Here is a 19,496-nt window from a genome sequence, read left to right on the forward strand (position 1 = left end):
AACCAGCATAATGCGAAAGTTCTTTTTTCCACTATTGACCACCTGCTTAATCCAACACATAGCAATAACAACCTAAATGCAGCATCACATGCCAAGTGCGAGGAATTTGCTAGATTTTTTAATAAAAAGATTGCCGACATTAGAGAAGGCATCCAAGGTGGAAACGCAGCAACCTCTGTCGCCCACTCAGGCGATACACCGAGGGGAGGGTTAAACCCCCCTAGGAGACCTGAGAGCTTCCAAAAGTTTTGTCCAATTACAGAGGACGACCTCTGTAAAATAGTCAGGGAAAGTAAGCAGTCTACCTGCAGCCTTGACGCGATCCCTACATATCTGCTAAAAAACGTACTTGGTTGCTTAGCAGCACCTTTACTGCAAATTGTTAACACCTCTATGCTTACAGGCATTTTTCCAAGCTCATTCAAAACAGCCATGGTAAAGCCACTCCTAAAAAAGACAAATTTAGATCAGAATTCTTTAAACAACTACCGACCTATATCAAACCTCCCCTTTATAAGCAAGGTACTAGAAAAAGTTGTATTTAAACAGCTTAATCAACATCTGGCTGGGAATGATATCTTGGAAAAATTCCAATCAGGCTTTAGAGCCAACCATAGCACCGAAACAGCACTAACCAAAATAATAAGTGATCTTAGGCTCAACACTGCCGCAAACAAAGTTTCAGCACTTATCCTCCTTGACCTCAGTGCCGCCTTTGACACGATAGACCACAACATACTAATTGACCGCCTTGAATCTTGGGTAGGCTTGTCCGGTCACGTCTTAGAGTGGTTCAAAACATATATTACAGGAAGACAGTTTTTTGTCACCATCGGAGAATACGTCTCCAACAAGTATGATGTGCCTTTTGGAGTTGCTCAGGGTAGTTGCTTGGGCCCTCTCCTCTTCTCTCTCTATATGTTGCCCCTGGGCTCCATCATCAGAGAGCACAATGTTGATTTTCATAGCTATGCCGATGACACTCAACTATATATCTCTGTCGAGCCTAGCCAAACCACTGCCATTCATGCCTTGACTAAATGCATGTCTGCCATTACAGATTGGATGAACAGTAACTTCCTAAAATTAAATGAAGATAAAACTGAAGTGTTGCTCATTGGGCCTAAGAAAAAACGTGCAAAACTCCACTCAAGCCTAGGTGACCTAAGCATACACATTAAAGATAAGGTTACTAGCCTAGGTGTGGTCATAGACTCGGATTTGAGCTTTGAGCCTCACATCAACAAGATAACAAAATCTGCTTTTTTCCATCTTAGAAATGTCAACAAAGTGCGCGGCTTGGCCCCCCGACAAGACGCTGAGAAACTTATTCATGCCTTTGTCACCAGTAGGATAGACTACTGCAATGCTCTTTTCTCTGGTCTCCCAAAAAAATTAATTGACAAATTGCAACTCATTCAAAATTCTGCGGCAAGAATCCTAACAAGAACCAGAATGAGAGAGCACATCTCTCCTGTCTTGGCAGACCTGCACTGGTTACCTGTCTCATACAGAATCGACTTTAAGATTCTGCTCACAGTATTTAAAGCATTAAATGGACTTGCCCCTAGCTATATCTCAGACATGCTCTCTTTTTATGCCCCTGCTCGAGCTCTCAGGTCCACTGATGCCAAGCTGCTAAGGACCCCCACCCCCCCGCAGAAGAAGATCGGCGACGCCGCGTTTGCCTGCTATGCGCCCAAGAGATGGAACACCCTCCCCATCGAGATCCGATCAGCCACCTCCGTCGACTCCTTTAAGAAGCAGCTGAAGACCCACCTCTTCATCCTTGCCAACTCCTAGCTGCCAAGACGTCATAGTGTCCCAGCCGCCGCAGCGCCCTTACTACTCGCAATCCAGCCCTGGCAGGGGGCTCCCCTAGGTGGCCGCTGGTCTCTGCCTGAGGTTTCTTCCTGACTACAGGGGGTCTTTTTTCTCAGACCTCACTGAGCTTTTTTTCCCCCTCACAAACTATGAATCAAGCGAAAGGGAGTTTTTCCTCACCCCTGACGCCACCAGGGGCCGCACCTGAGCGCCCAATCTCTGTGTGACTATCTATGACTTATGATAGGCCCAGCCACTATGGACCTTACACATCTAAGAATCCTGGTCCTAACCTACATTGACCTTATGACTCTACATTCTCTGTCTATCTCTTCTTCCTCTGCCTTCCTGCTTTTTCTGCCTCTCCTCTATACCTCTCCTTTTAAATCTATCTCTCCTCTCCTTTTAATTCTATCTCTAACAATGTTTTTTTCCCATTTGTTAAGCACTTTGAGTTACATGCCTTGTATGACACAGTGCTATACAAATACAATTGTTATTATAAATTATTATTATATCCTTAGATAAATCAAGCAAGTAAATCTTGTATTATTTCACACCAGTGATAATTATGCTTACCTGTCATCATGGTTGAGTCTGATTTACTTGTTTAATTCAGCTTAAGGTGGGCATACACTGTGCGATATTTTCAATCTTGAGTATTAAGCTCCTTCTCACACTGCACGAGGGAATTTTTCGATTTAAAAGTTGACATCTCACGACTCACGTCCTCAAACTATGCGAGCAGAATGCTCCCATTGGGGCGACACGACAGGCATGTGCCCCGAGTCTGCAGAGGAGAGAACATGCGCACCTGAGGTGGAGATGAGGATGCGCTCAAGAGCGAATCGCACTGCCCTGTCAGTTTACTTTGTGCATGTGTAGTGTCAAATCGGATCATAGCACTGCTTTAACTGCGATTTACTCATGAGGGACGACCTGGATTTCAAACAGTTTTGATTTTCTTGCGCCCCTACGATTGCACGATCGTGAGGTGAAATCGCTTGATGTTACCCTATGTACACTACACGAGCGAGACTCACGATTGACCTGCGATTGAGCAAAGAATTGACCCGACTCCCCAAAAAGTTGTGCCAAATCCTGGCAAAATCGGGCAAAAAGTTGCACAGTGGAAGCCCGGCTTAAGGATACAAGAGTGAAAACATGTTTTCATATCATTACTATTGTACAAAACATTTCATTTGAATGAATTGGTGAGATTTGTGACATGCTTACTTTTATCTTTAGGAAAAGGAAATGAGCAAACCAGATAAAGAAAACAGAATTGGTAAGATAATTTACAATAAGTAAACAATTAAATGACTGTTCATATTTATTATGACAGTATTACTTTTCCGATGTCTGTGTGGAACCCCAGTGGTTCCTCTTATCATCAGATCTGTTATGTTTATTTTAGATGTTCCTCCACCTCAGGATTTAACAGTGGACATGGGTTTAACATCAGTGTCAGTGTCATGGAGAAAACCACCAGGAGTGGATCAAGCCTCATACTTGTTGACTCTCAACAGTGATGGAGATTGTATGCAGACAATTTCGGTCAAATCTACCCAACATCAATTCACTGAGCTGGACATTGGCAGAGAATACTCTGTTAGTGTTTCCATGGTACTGCAGGAGAACTATAGCAAGCCCATCTGTAACACCATTTATATACGTAAGTCACTAATCTATCATCATGTGTTTGTCATTTCATCCCTTTCATTAAACCGTGACAGTAGTGTGCATACTTGGTTTTACTACCTTACATTTGGGTGTAGCAAAGACTAAAGATTAGGACAAAATAGAATTTAACTCCCTATCTCAACTTTGAATTTTAACGTTCATGTTTTGTGTTGTCATTAGTATTCAGTTATTTTTCTTCCGTCATGCTCATTTTGTTTACACCAATAGTCGGTGTTAATTTTGACAGGATTTTTTTATTTAGTTTTAGTTTTAGTCTCTTGACGAAAATGTAATTTTAGTTTTAGTCACAATTTAGTCCTCTAAATCATTTTTGTTTTAGTCGACTACAATTCATACAATTTTAGTCGACGAAATCTGAAATCATTTTAGTCAACTAAAATATTACATTAATTTCCTCTTGTCTATACTTCTCTACAAAATTGTCAAACTAAAATACCGTTTGGGGAAATCAATGATTAAAATGTCATATTGTAGGCTAATAATAAAATATTGTCCAAAACTGCCAGAGCGTCTTATAAGTCAGTGCGTCCAATGTGTAAAAAAAAATCGTGGCCGCCACACTCATAAATCTCTGTCGATATTTTAGAACGACTTCGGGGGAAAACGGGACTGCATGTTATGACAAAATACTTGTGGGTATAACAGCAATCAAGAGCGTTGCGGGATAGGCTACAGTACTGTATGCAAGCGTTACAATGGCACGGCACCTGTTGGAAGACGTCTCTCTCTCTCTCTCTCTCTCTCTCTCTCTCTCTCTCTCTCTCTCTCTCTCTCTCTCTCTCGTGCGCGTATTGCAAGCTGTTGCATATTATTTGCTTGGTGCAAAATTGTGATGGCACATGCGCTCTCGTTGACATGGTTGTGTCCATGGTTGCATGCATTCGCAAGACGTTATTGCAATATCGTATGTGAAAGCGTGGAAGGGTCGTTCACTTCCTATTTCAGTGTCCTTGAGTGAAACAAGTTGCAAAACTCCACCCTTCCGAATCCTTTGAGATCGACACTGAAGTGATTCTTATCAGAAGGCTTGTGCCTACGCATAGACCCTTAAATTACAAACATTAGCGAACATTGAAAAAAGATCAGACAAAGACCGTCAGGTAGCAGGTTCATGAAAGCGACAGGCAGTGGAGAAGTTCCGCAAAAATGCATCGTTAGAGAAAGATGTTTGCTACTGTGCGACAGCATCACCACTATTTGATGACTGCATAAACTTCTTCGTCATGGATAAATGGGTAACAATATTTTTTCCAGCCAGGATTGCACTGAAAAGTAGGTTACTGCTGTTAAAAAAGGTCACGGGTGTGCGGCACCGACGCTGCCTGTCACTGTGCCTGTGCTGCGTGTGTGTGTGAGGGAGGGGAGGAGGGAGGAGACATGGAGCAGATGAGGGTCGCGACTTACGAAGTAGCAGGCAATTCTTTTCCAATGTTTCAGTGACATATAAACAAAAATGCTGCTTCCTATTGGTTTTCGTCTCCGGTGGTATTGTAGTCACATTTTTATTTTTTTGACGAAAATATAAATCAATATCGTTACATTTTTCGTACAAACGCATTAGGGCTGCATGATTATGGAGAAAATCATAATCACGATTATTTTGGTCAAAATCGTAATCATGATTATTAATCACGATTATTGATCTTTTGCTGTTTTTTTTGGAAAATTATAACAAGGTGAAATATAACCAAGAATGAATTATATACGGAAAATAAAAGGAAAATGAGGAAAATAAAATTAATTGTAATAATTATGTAAAGGCAATAGCATGAAACTTAGGTGGACAGATTTCTGGCCAGAAACACCAGCCTGTCAGTATGTTCTGGCTTCAAGGATGCTCTCAAAAGTAGGTCACTATTGCCACGATTAAATCACGATTAAAATTTTGACTTCGATTTCACTAATTTATCACGATTTTCGATTATTTTCGATTAATTGTGCAGCCCTAAAACGCATGCTGTTTTTTCCATCATCGTTTTATTGGGAAAAACAGGGGGAAAACAATCGTTAACGATAATTATGACGAAAATATTTAGTCACGAAATTACACGGCCCATAGTGCTGGATTTGGTTTCAGAATTTAATAGTCCTAATACTGACCTAGGCGGCTGTGGCTTAATGGTTAGGGGAGGTGGTCTTAAGGTCAGAGGGTTGCCTACACCTCCATTGATGGCTGAAGTGTCCTTGAGCAAGGCACTTAACCCCACATTGCTCCAGGGACTGTAACCAATACCTTATACATAACTGCACATTGCTTTGGATAAAGGTGTCAGTTAAGTGTAATGTATTGTAATAGACCTTGGTGGGATTGCCCGTTTACATTACTACAATAATCAGGTTATTGGAATAAACAGGTTATTGGAGTAAACAGTTTATTGCTGTTTACATGCAGTCCGTCGGTTGCCTGTGTTCCACTCAAGTGTGTGACACGAAGCTAGAATTTATGGCTTGTGATTGGCTACTTATCCTTCTAGAACGTCAATAACCTGATAATAACCCGATTATGCTGGATACATGCCTTCAGAAATCAGTTTATTAGCCAAAAACCTACCTGTTCAAATTGGATTTCTCATAAACCAATAAAGGCAATAAACCAATTATGAAAACTGTTTATTCAGTTTACATGATCGCTTGAATAAACCGGTTAGTCCAAAAACCTGATCGCTAATGGTTTATTTATGCGCATATAAACGGGCTCATAGATACGGAATGACCCATGTACATCCTCTGTGCTCCTGTCAGGTATTCCAGTCCCAGAGAATGTGATTGTGGGCTCAGTGACAGCAACATCTGCTGATCTTAGCTGGAGCCTACAGCAGGGGATGCAGAAGATTCCACACAGATTCCTGATCTCCTACTGCAGTGAAGAGACTGAACCACAGACCATGTCTACGGAATCCTACAGTGCAACTCTAACAGGTCTGCAACCAGACACTCAGTACAGGATCAACATCTGCTGTGAGCTCAAAGACCTAGACGGACAAGGAGAGAAAGATCGAAAAAGTAAAGATACTACAATCACTTTTCAAACAGGTGAGACATACAGTACAAACCATATGATCGCTTTGAAATAATGAAAAAATTCGGAACAGCGAATCATGCGATTAACCTAATCACAACCTGTACCAGCACAAAGTTTTGCACGAACAGACAACTTGTGCGACAAAACAACAAGAAGAAACTCATTACTCTCATTTCATTGTTTTGTTTTCATTGCATTGTTTCTCCACGCTGTAAAGCGTGCTAAGGGATTTTAGACAGGATCTGTCTTTGCACGCGCGCTGTTGTGAAAAGCAGAGTAGAACGCACGGTCTGATCTGTCTCTGTCATCCCGTTGACTGTCAAAATTTGGCCTTTAGAAAATTTCCCGGATTTTGGCTTTAAATATGGGAATTTTCCCGGATTTTGGGAGCTCAAAGTTGACAGATATGACTATAGGGGCGCCAACGGAGGCATGCAGGCTCCATTTAGGGCTGTGCTCTTTCGACAGCGACCTCTAGGCAAGCTGCAGGCACGGAGCAACCAGAGTGGGCATGCTGTATGTATGAGGCTTTGTGCAGTGTCTGTATCTGAGAGTAGCAACCAGCTGATAGCTAAGCTAAGCTAGGTTTCGGGCCTTAAAATTATGGTCAGACTTAGCTCCAGTTGTGGCTGTTGATAAGGTCTGCCAAAGATTCCAAGGTACACTGCTGGTGAAGTTAAAAAGCCTTTAATTAAATGGGCTGACGCGTTGCGACTACTGTCTTCTTCAGAGCCTAAACTAGGTTTCGGACCACCAGACGTTGCTTGTTTTGTGGGCAATGCCTTCTTTCGACGTGACACAACACAGAAAGGCTTTCGTGATTCACTCGTTTCTCTGCATTATTTATGTCAATTGGGAAACACCGGGAAACACAGCCAGGCGAGGTGACGCACCGCTGTGAGAGCCTTGCAAGTGAGTTTAACTTGGGGTGAACGTCCGATTTTCAAAAGGAGAGAGTAAAACTGTGTTTTATCGGAAGTTGGCCTTTAAGACCATTTCCCCAATGTCGTTTTCATGAAATCTTCGCTATGGGACACATCTGATCGTATAATCCCTCTATGACTTCAGGTCCAGCTGACGCCGTCATTATCATGATCCAGTACTGCATGTTGAGTTTCATTTTAAGACAGCAGTACGTCATAATGGTTCCATGGTAAGAGCAAAAATACTGAATCAGAGCAAGATATCGCAAAACACGCCCACTCAATGCAAAAGCGTGTGCTCAAGTTGGGTCTCCTAAGGGGGCGTTGACACTGAAGGGTTGTTTATTTTTACCCTTTCATAAGGTATAGCAATTTCCCCCTTGAAGGTATTGCTCCCCAGTGACAAGCTTTGGTACCTTTTCTGTATTTTCTGTACTTTCGTTCTGAGAATGTAAACTCTTTGTACACATTAATACTGTTAAGGAACGGTAAACTGCTGGAGTATCTGCTCACAGCTCTTTACCGTAGTCTAGATATGACAGACATATAGGGCGGAATTCTCCCGTCTCCACTTAAGTCGGTTTTACGCGCGCACATTTTACGCTGTCTTATCTTGCGCGTATTCTCCCCTCTGGAACGTCGCCACACCCCTCGCGCTTAACTCAGAAAAACAGCGCGTAGCCCAACATAGGCGTGATATATGCTAAATGGGGGGATGAGTCTCCGCCAAGTTCATCAGTTGTGGCTACAAAGAAACTATGGAGCATGGATTTTCAGATCAACCATGTGAAAACCTCGGCAGTCCATTGAGATCCAACACTGAACTTTAACTTTGAATTTAAAACCATGTGCCAAAAGTCCTCTTGCAAAAGCGTTTCAAAATCTAACCTCAGCTCCTTTTCACAAACACAAGGCAAGTATTTGAGGTGAGATAATGAGATGGAAACGCGATGTGTCCCTTTGGCGGGAACTCAGCTGAGCGTTTTGGTGCGCAACAGGTTGATTGAAATAATAAACATGATTAAACGTTTTGTTAAAAATGGAGTTTGGCGTGTTGCCTGGACAATTCCATTAAAGTGATTTAAAATGCTGATCATTCCCACAGTTAAACAAACACATAGTAGGCCTATTTGCTGACTTTTAAAAGTGTTTCTCCGCTTCTCTGTACAGCAACGTGACATTAAAATAATTGGAAATATGTGGATCTCAGCTGTCCGTCAGCATATTACACTTAGGCTACATGCATGCTGAAGAATGAACAAGGAAATCGATCGTACTTTATATTCTGTCGCAGACATGGGAATTAATTGGACATGGGCATGCAATGCCAAACCAGGACTTAAACGCGCAGCTGATGGGGTGTAATAGAGACCAGAAGCGAAATGCCAAAGACATGCTCTGATATGTAGGCCTACCTTTTACTTTTAGCTGTAATGACATTCAGGAAATATTTTCTGCCTTACAAAAACAGATAGGACAAGCTGTAGCCTACCTCAGTATGTGGTGGTTTTGTATGTCGGGCATCAGTTCAGAAAGTTTAATAGGTTACATGCACATATGCACGAGTTCCAATAAATCACAAAAGTGGAGGAGTTGAAATAAAAACCCTTTAATTAACGTCGTGGCTACAACATAGTAAAAATGGTGAAGGTTGTTTTTGAATAGGCATACTTTGGGTGGCTGTGAGGACGACTGGAACAGCGGTCTTTAGTCTGACGTGCCTTGTCAATTTAGCCTACTTGTGCATGGTGCAACCTGCAACGAGGTGTTTTTGGTTTTGGTTACCGTCCGTGGAGACAACATGATGATCCTCATACTGATTAATTAATTACCTGCTTTTGTTTGTAAGTTCACCGATATGAGAACATGCTCTGGGAAGCTGGTCATATTTTGTCACAATTAATGTAGGATGTTTATTTGGAACTGGGGATGAATTTCGATTTGGACTCACGCTGACGGTAAGGAACATCAACAAAGCATACAGTGTAACATGTTCAAAATGCGAGCCAAGCGAGCATCAAATGCAATATTACATTTTACCTCATAGTGGCGCTTGACCTTACTACAGCCCTTTGATGCGCGTAAAGGCAAACGCGCGTAAGTGCACGGGAGAATACGCTTAGGATTAATTTACATGCGAAACTCCCTGATTTTGGCCTGGCCCCACCCAAAGTGCGCAACTGGTAAAATTCTGCGTAAACCCCGCTTAATCACAGACTTGAGTAACCGCGGAGGCGCTGTTGCGCGCTTTTTTTTACTTAAGCGGGTGGGAGAATTCCGCCCATAGTGTTTACTGGTTGATTGCCTTCTACCGTAAAATCTTTTTGCATATGAACACAGTTATTACAACAGTAAGTGTCTGGAGTTTCTGCTGCCTGGTCTTTGCTGTTATGTTACGGACCAATTGTTTACAGTGTACATAACGCTTTTCTGTCACCCCAAAGACAATGGAACACACCACCCACCCCCCCAAATGCAGATAAAACTTTTTCCGGAGACATAGAGAAAAATACCTCATCTACACTGTACATCTCATCATCTCTCCATGTCTGTTCATTTCTAAAACCTGTAGGTGTCAGGGCACACATACTGGGTAGACAGTCTTATAATTAAATCACGTCTTTTCATTGGAAAACGTGAACCAAGGCAGGATAAAAAACAAGATCTTGAAGTCAACAGTCGGAAGATCAAGACTTGAGTAAAAAGGCAGTCCAACAGAAAAGGTCCAGTCTTGCAAGAGATTACATCCAACAAACAAGTTCCAATAGTGCAGTGGAAAATGCCCAACATAAAAGTGTTATATCTTTGCCAAGGTCTTAGTAAACAGGAGCAGTCCATGAGTAAGTGTCTCCTTTGAAGAGGCCAGACGGAGAATGCAGAGTAACAGGGGTTTATATGGGCTGTAGGAGATTGTGTACAGGTGCTGGTGATATTGGATAGGATGATTGGGGTATTAATTAACGGGGAGAGTTAGATTGGGAGATCGTACTGTACTTGGGAGAACTTGGTATGGTTGTGCCATTGGATCCCTGTTTGCAGAGTTTGAAACATGTATTGTTGTATATAACACATTTATGTTACTTTGTTTTTTTGTGGAGGGGGGATGTATTGTGAATTAGCATTGGCTTGGAACACTATGATACATACAAGACATCCAATGACTGGCCTACTGTATATACATCTGTGTTTTCTCCTACCCCAAAAAAACTCTTCTACTTTCAATTTCAATAACAAATTAAATTATGTCAAGTCAGTTTATTCCACATTTTTACAGTAGGATACCATTTGTGTCTAGTTGCTGTATTAATTATTGTTTTTGAGTTCAACAAGAAATGTTAGCTTGTGCAATGTGCCCCCCGGTCGGCTTCCCTGTGTGTCTGTGTGTGACAGAGCGAGAGAGAGATTTGTTTTTGTTTATGTTTTTAAAGATCAGAAAATAACCAACATTAGCATAACAGACACACATATACTATTTGACTATTTTGATGACTATTTGATTTCATTTCCAGGAACAGTAAGTACAACTTAATGTTGACAGAGATGAATTACCATGCTTTTCTCATTTCCAGCTGTCCCTCCTCCTGGGCCCATTGAGTTTACATCCGTGATGCCAGACTCTGTGTGTCTACGCTGGGGACCTCCTGAGGGACTCACCAGACCCCACACATTCAGGGTCTCATGGGCGGGAAAAGGCATACAGGAGCAACAGGACATGCCATGCCTGCAATTTGAAACTGATGGACTTGCTGTTGGAGAAGAGTACACCTTTACCGTAACCACCGTCAGTGAAGACAGAGAGGGTCCATCTGTGTCTAAAACTGTTTTGACAGGTTTGACTTCTGAGTTCTTACAAAAGTTTGGAAATGAAATTCAATATAAGCTTTAAGACAGGATAATTATATGGCGGTTTTCGAGATGTGTGTCTCAATTATGTTTAAGAAAGTATTTTTTCTCTATCCTATCACTAATGCTCGCTGCACTCATAGCTCTCTGGTAACTGAAACACGCTATCTGGTGGGCATTGTATTAGCTCACAAAAAGTCCCGCAGGGGTATATCCAGCATTCAAAAAGTGGGGGTGTTCAGAGAAGAAATATAGCCCTAAATCCACCCCCCCCCCCCAAAACGCGCTAATTTCTACAGGTCATCCATATTCCTTCTCATATACCACATACAGTACTGTATTTGTACAGAAACAAATTGCTCCTGCAAGTACATCTGTGCTATATACTTGGATCACAGTTTTGTATGTATCGCATACGATTCAAAAACCCAAGCTCTCTGGAACCCAATTAATATCCATGGCATGAAAATGATCTGCTTGGCTTTCCTTGCACCAAGTTTTGCTTTCATTTAGTAAACTCTCTCCCTCTCTCTCTCTCTCTCTCTCACACACACACACACACACACACACACACACACACACACACACACACACGATGGAAATTAACTTGTCAAGAGATATATCTGCCCCCAAAACAAAAAATCCTCAAACGAACCTTTCATCTGTTTCATCCATTCTAATGCTATACTGGGTTGCTACAAAACAGTAATACAAATATACTAGGCCTAGTGATGGTTGTTGTAACTTGTGATATACAATTAAGGCTATAATCCACACACAGGCAGCACATATCTGTTTGCAACATGGCTGAAAAACATAAAGCCACCTCATTGCACCACGAGCTTGACAATTATGCACTGCTGCAGTAGGCCTATATATTTTTAATATGGAAATGATATAGGCTTCAGCACAATAGAAAATGTCTTANCAATGAACAAAATTATAGGCGAAAAAATTATTGCGAGGACAGCATGAACAGCCAGTTAGTTTGCAACCTCGAGGCTGGTCCGAATCATGTGACTGCGGAGATCAGTTTGTCACTCACTCGCAACTCTAGAACTAGTCTGTTGGCTGGACAGACAGACGTGTCTCCACTGCAAATCCGAGCTCACATCGCAAACAGGCTCTGTCTCAGCTGAGCACAATCACAATTTCAACCGCACTAACACACGTAGCCTAGATGCCCTTCCAATATGTAGCATAGCAGCACATTCCACAGCTAACGCTTGCAACTACCAAACTGCGTTGCCCCGAACACATTGGCACAAATATTACACAAAATAGCGTCTCAGACACTAGCAACAAATGAGCCACAACAAAATCAATGAAGGTTATTGACTTTATAAATTTACCACAGTCAGACAGACCACCTAATGATATCCACCAGAAGTTTACATGAGTGAAAAAAAATGATGAAAAGTGCTCGTTTAGCCACAATAAGTATGGTAAACATGAAATGAAATCAGGCGCTTAAGTAATCTAAATTATTATGCTTATTGCCACGGGCATGAGGAAGGGAAAAGGTCCTACCTGAATTCATAGCTTCTATCTATCCATGCTTTTCTTCCAGATTGACGTCTCATTCGGCGAAAATACAATATATTGTACTTTTATGACATTAAACATTAAAACATGTGAATATGACAGGTCCATTTGCGTCTCTTAACGGCTTACCCCATGCTGAACATTTTGCTGCTCTAAAACAATCAGAACTCAAGTTCTTCATTAAATGCGTGACGTCTGCTTGTACTAGGCCTGCCCAAGTAGTCTGCAGTACCATGAACAGTGAGCACAGCAATCTGTGACCGCACGCTCAGTCAGCACCGCGGCCAGGGCTAGCACGTTCTGCACCCTGCGCAAACAGTTGTATTCACGCAACTGTTGCACTGGAATTTACAGCGATTCAGAGTGATACAACGACAGCAAGCATTTTCAATTTCCCTACTTTGACAGGCGAACGTATAATATTTTATTTCAAATGGTTATTTTAGTGATGCTTAGCTGGACAAAAGTGGGGGGGATGGAATTAGAGCATGACACGGGAGTGGATTTTCACTCCCGTCCCATTCCGGTCCCAGAAAAAAATCCCATCCCGTCCACTCCTGAAAAGAATGTCTCCCAATCCTGCCCACTCCCACTCAAAATCAATCCCACTCCTATTTCGTCAAAAAAATGAGGCTTTTTTTAATGAAAAAATAAGCGAGCATTCCTGCTCTCTTTGATTTTTATTCCCGTTCCTGCCCACTCCCATTCATCTTTATTCCCACTCCTGCCCGCTCCCGTTCATCTTTAAAATTTTGACTCCCTTCCCGCGGGAATCCCCGAAAAATGTCATCCTCTAGATGGAATGGCCTTCCAGTAAAGGTGAGGGGGATGCAACGTACTCATCCTCCCCCCCGTCGGATATGCGCCTGCCCGCAAGCAAAGTCTGAAGTGGCTGGTTTGAAACATCATAGACTGAGTAGAAAATGCAGCCGAAATTCTTTATTTGAATACTAAGAACAATTCGTTTCACCATTTTTTTGTGTGTTACTGATCTAGAATCTAGATTATGTGTGGAAATTATGGTTGTGTTTGGTGGTGATTTTTTATATACCAATTGTGAGTGCAGGTGACTCACTAGCCTTGAACCTCGAAGTACTTTCGGACGACACACAAAACAGAAAAAGTCTGGAATCCAAAACTTAAGTTTGATGTCTTTCTTTAAAGTAACTTAAAATCATACAAAACAAAAGATGAATTCCTAACTTCTATCTAATAATTAACAGAAATGTGACGGTCAAAAGACTGTGATGCTCCTATGGTTCATGGCTCCTCAAGTGACGTTCTTCATGCGTCCTGACGGTTTTATATTAAAATCAGCAGCCAATCAAAATGCACCACAGTATCTAGTGTCTAGGTAAAACTACAAAGTTACAAAAATGCATTCGTATTACACTGAATATGCATACAATAATTCCTAAATTCCAAATTAATTTAAATTCTGCAAAATATTAAGTCCAAATACAAAATCTATGTACATAAATAAACATAATACTTCAAACATAGAAAATGGCTCTAACACTAATAACTAACAATAATGACAATAATACACTAATAATTTTGTTTTCTGGTCTACCTTTCTTGTGTGAATTATGTGTTATGTGTGTTAAATAGTTTAAAACATCCCACGTTGTGTTATATTTAGTATCTATTATTTTTTCACAAGTTCAGCGGAAACATAACAATGTTTGTCATCACCTAGCAACACCCCTCTATAAAGTGCAGTATTTTCAACTTTTTTAATGGATGTAAAGAGTTTCAGACGCAGAATTTCTTCTGCAACAGGAAGCGAATCTCCTTAGACAATGATTTCCGTTCGTACAACATCTGTGTACCGGAGCTCTGTCTGCAGTTCAGCATAAAGTCCAAGCTTTAAAAAAAAAACTTAAAACCTTTTTGTTGTATTCTTCAATAGTTGTACCTCCTCCTGAGACTCTTGCTGTGGACTTGGATCTAACATCTGTGTCAGTGTCATGGAGCAAGCCAGCAGGAGTGGATCAGGCGTCATATCTGCTGACCCTCTACAGTGATGGAGAATGTATCAAGAGCTGTAGAGTCAGCTCTGTTGAATTCATGTTCAGGAAACTCGATACAGGGAGAGAATACACTGTTAATATTTCTACAGTTCTGAACATGTTGAAGAGTGAGCACATTTCTAAAACCATCAGAACATGTAAGAGACCATGTATGTTAACCCACAGAGCATCTCATTCCTATACTACATTGTTTGAGTTATCCTTGTCACACACACACACATACGCACACAAACGCACACAAACGCACACACACACACACACACACACACACACACACACACACACACACACACACACACACACACACACACACACACAAGAATGTCTTAACTAGAACAGTTTATCTATCTTTCTTTGTTCTTGAAAAAAAAACTCACACTCACTCACACTCACACTTTTCACACTCTTTTCAGTCGCAGTGATCACAGTCGCAATGACCCCAGAACATCATCTGTGCTTCTGACAGGTATTCCAGTCCCAGAGAATTTGACTGTGGGCTCAGTGGCTGCAACATCTGCTGATCTCAGCTGGAGCCTACAGCAGGGGATGCAGAAGATTCCACACAGATTCCTGATCTCCTACTGCAGTGAAGGGATTGAATCACAGACCATCTCTACGGAATCCTACAGTGCAACTCTTACAGGCCTGCTGCCGGATACTCAGTACAGGATCGAACTCTGCTGTGAGCTCGTGGATGGGAGAAGAAGTGAAGCTTCTTCAGAAACCATCCAAACAGGTGAATATTTTTTAAACTAAAGCCCTATTCGGATGGGAATAGTTTCATATGTGGACATGGGGTAAAGTGTTGCCATCTCCACAATATATTATTTATTTTAGGGCATATTATTACAAATCCATGTGAGCCAGATAATATTTAGTAATTGCCTATGCTTCACCTTGCTTCCTGATTTTGACTGGAAACAGTTTGGAACAACTAACTAAAACAAAACTGAATGCTTACTTCAAGGTTGTAACCTGGATGGATTAGATACTATAATGTGCGTTTCTTGCACATTAGCAGACATATTTAGTTGGGTCACATTCACACAGGATTAGTATTGCCTAGAGTTATTTCTTTGGATCATTTTGCAGGCTGACATACTGACAAGATTAGCAACATACTCTGCTATCTTTACTGACATGGCACTTTCGGACAGGACTAAATTTCCTAGTTATTATTTATTTACCCCAGCTACCCCCATAAAACTAGTCCCGCTCGAATAGGGCTTAATAAAGTTGACAGCTCATACTGATCAGTGAATACTTTAAAATCTAACCATTGTGATGGAGTGACCATCACTAGGGTTGTGGGTGTGTTCTGACTGTCACATCAATGAGCCTGGCTCTTTGGTGTAGCGTTCAGAGCCCCAGTTTACTACCCTGAGTCCCGGCTGGGCAACTCTACTCCCCTTCGCTACAAATGGTGTCAGAAGTGGGATGGCTACCGTGAGGCCATCGGAATCGTACCCATTTTGTGTCAGCCGTAATTCCACGTGACGGCCCCTAGGATTGGTGACCCCGGTGTGAGGAACCCCAGTGATGGGTGAAGCATTGATGATGGGACACACTGGATGGGAGAAGCATGATGGGCAGTTGTGTGAGGGACACCATGAGTGTGTGAAGCGCACGGGTGGCCGCCATAGTTTCCGAAAATTAAAAAAATTTACTTTTTTAATTTTTTTTTTTTTACGATTTCCGTTTTTGTTAAAAACGATTTGAATTACGATTTCCTTCGCATTTTCCTCCTGGAGTATATACATCCTATAGAGAAAACCACAAGTGCTTGAAAGACAGAGGGATCAAAAGACTAGTCAAGTTGTTGTAGTTAACTTGGGTTTTGGGAGCAATAAAAAAACCTTCAGAGAAGGGACAGTTGGGATGAGTTTACTAACACTCCCCAGGCTTTGTTTTACAGTTGTAATGAGTTAGGTGACAGGCCTTCATTGACACGGCAGAGGAGACATCGGGCTGCATATAGAAATGAATGTGTAATGAATGTGAATATAGACATAAATGTGTAATATGTTGTTCAGCCCTTTTAATGGGAGGAATTTTTGAAAAGCACCCCTCATGTAGAATGTGTACGCCTATGTGTGTGGGGGGAAAAGGCATAGCCTACCGTCTTAGACCCTTTTTGTCTATGCGTTAACAATTTACGTAAACAATACTCCTATTTTGTTTTATTATTTTTTTCATTACATAGACCCCTGCATGAGGGACGAATGAAACTGTGTTGTAAACAGAAATGATTCACTGTACATTTTTAAAAAAATATATAAATGACAATGCACTACTAATATCATGGGTAAAATGTTATGTAGCCTTATTTCTCAAAATATAAATGGCTGAAATGTAGGCCTAGGCCTATAGTTTCTCCATGCGCCAATGTCATACTGTACTCATAGTTTTGCCATTTTGCATTTACACTGCGTGAATACACCCACCCCCCCCAAAGGCCCACGTGAGCCTGGCTCTTTGGTGTAGCGGTCAGAGTCCCAGTTTACTACCCCAGAAAGTCCGGGTTCGAGTCCCGACTGGGCAACTCTACTCCCCTTCGCTACAACCATCACTTGAAGAATCCGGATGTATGTTTTTTGTCAATGGTTTTCATAATACATTAAACGAGTTCTCTTTTTGTAGACATAGAATATTTAACAAAGACCAAATCATGAGTAGTACAACAATGCCAGAGTAGCACAACAAGCATTATGCATTACTGTATTTGGCCTCTTTTATTCAAAATGTTACCAACAATTAGCCCAACCTGGCACATTACCAGGTTGCAATACCATTCGGCTACAGAGGTAAATTACAATTAAGACAAAAGAGTCTTGTTCCTAAGATTAAATTTCAGCGGTTTGACACAACGTTGTTTACATTGACACTTTGTACACTGCAGATGATTTGCCTTTTGAGGTGATCTTGGATACACTGGATGAGGAACTTTCTGATTCAGGTGTCAGTTGGAAGGCCACTCTCAGTTGGAGCGAGCAGCAGAAGCCATACACATTCCTGATCTCCTACTACAGTGAAAAGACCTCATCGAAACCACAGACCATCACTACAGAGTCCTGCAGTGTAACTCTTACAGGCCTGGACCCAGAGACTTGTTACACAGTCAGTGTCTACCAAGGTGTAAAAATGGAGAAGATGGGAGATATCACTTTTCACACAAGTGAGATATGCAGCAATATAACCTTACAGAAACTGCAGAAATGATCAAAGGCTAATATGTGGGTTTTTTTTTTTCAATTTGTCATATGGTTTCCTTTTGTCTTTCTGTTTACAGCTGAAAGAAGGATTGTTCTTCTGGGCAAGACTGGTGATGGTAAAAGCAGCGCTGGAAACACAATCATGGCTGAAGAGGTCTTCACAGTGAAGACGTCCCAGCTCTCAGTAACAAGCCAGTGTAAATCACATTCCAAGATAATTAATGGGAGAAAGTGTACTGTGATTGACACACCTGGGTTCTTTGACACAGGTGTGAAGGAGGAGGAGTTAAAACTTGAGATCGCAAAATGCATCTTTGATAGTGCCCCAGGTCCTCATGCTTTTGTCATTGTTTTGAAAGTAGGGAGACATACAATACAAGAACAGGAAGTTATTCAAAAGATTACAGAGCTATTTTCAGAAGATGCCTTCAAATATTCAGTTGTCCTCTTCACACATGGAGCAGATTTGAAGGGCAAGGAATTAAAAGAGTATTTGGAGGAGGGCAGCGAGAATACAGAACATTGTACACTGAAGTACCTTGTAGATGCATGTAAGGGCTGCTGTGTCATAGACAATGACAATGAGCAGTGGAATAAGGGAGAAGGCGAAAAAAGCAACAAAACACAGTTGGGTAAACTGTTTGACATAATTGAAAATAATGTAAGCGAGAATAGATGCAATTATTACACAAATGAAGTTATGTTGCTTGTGGAAGAGGCAATTCAGGGAGAAATGATCTTGCTGAAACAACAAAACCCGAGCTCATCAGAGATGGAGAATAGAGAGCTTGCCAAAGAAAAAGTGAGAAGTAAGATCTTTTGGAATAAAGTATTCATAACTGTACCAGTATGGCTTTGTGCTTTAGGCAAATTAAGTATGGGGGTGTTCATTTACAAACATAAAGTAATTGACCTGGCAGCCAGTAAGGGAAAAAACCCATTTGATGCACTGTTTGCAGCATTTCAACGGCTGTGACGTGAGAACATCAAAAAGTTAAAAAAGTAGATTTTGGGCCTACAGGTTGAAAACACAGTTGTCCATTACCGATACTGTAAATATATACAGTGATTATATATTGTAAAATATTGCAGTACCAGGACTTAATTGTGCAGTGTGTGTTCCCCTATCTTCCCCTCTGTGTTTCTGTCTGTATAAACAGAATTAACTTGACAAATAATGTTTTTGTCTTTTTCTACTACTGATAGGTATGTGTTTCAGTGAAATTAACATTTATGTTACATTCTATGAACTACTGAAACTCCCTCCACATTTCAAAATAAAATATTGTCATTTAGATCATTTAATCGCACAAAATGGCCAAAATAACAGAAGATGCAATTTTGGCAGACCTCACAAAATGCAAAGAAAACAAAATGCTATTCACTTTAA

At 41.2% G+C, this 19,496-nt stretch overlaps 1 protein-coding gene across 1 annotated transcript; it reads left to right on the top strand.

The window, feature by feature from the left end:
* The first annotated feature begins 3,261 nt into the window (after positions 1-3,261).
* Positions 3,262-11,360, top strand: LOC134447390 (fibronectin-like). The gene is made up of 3 exons (XM_063196844.1): positions 3,262-3,499; positions 6,271-6,561; positions 11,043-11,360. The coding sequence occupies exons 1-3, from the start codon at positions 3,274-3,276 to the stop codon at positions 11,357-11,359; spliced, it is 834 nt and encodes a 277-aa protein (XP_063052914.1). The 5' UTR covers positions 3,262-3,273; the 3' UTR covers position 11,360.
* Positions 11,361-19,496: the final 8,136 nt, after the last annotated feature.

The sequence above is a fragment of the Engraulis encrasicolus genome, chromosome 1, assembly GCF_034702125.1.
Source record: "Engraulis encrasicolus isolate BLACKSEA-1 chromosome 1, IST_EnEncr_1.0, whole genome shotgun sequence".
Taxonomy (NCBI): Eukaryota; Metazoa; Chordata; class Actinopteri; order Clupeiformes; family Engraulidae; genus Engraulis; species Engraulis encrasicolus.

Excerpts from the sequence above, each read along its gene's own strand:
- LOC134447390 (XM_063196844.1), top strand. The coding sequence starts at position 3,274 with ATGGGTTTAACATCAGTGTCAGTGTCATGGAGAAAACCACCAGGAGTG. Across the intron at positions 3,500-6,270 it reads CTGTAACACCATTTATATAC|GTATTCCAGTCCCAGAGAAT; the intron begins GTAAGTCACTAA and ends TGCTCCTGTCAG. Across the intron at positions 6,562-11,042 it reads TACAATCACTTTTCAAACAG|CTGTCCCTCCTCCTGGGCCC; the intron begins GTGAGACATACA and ends TCTCATTTCCAG.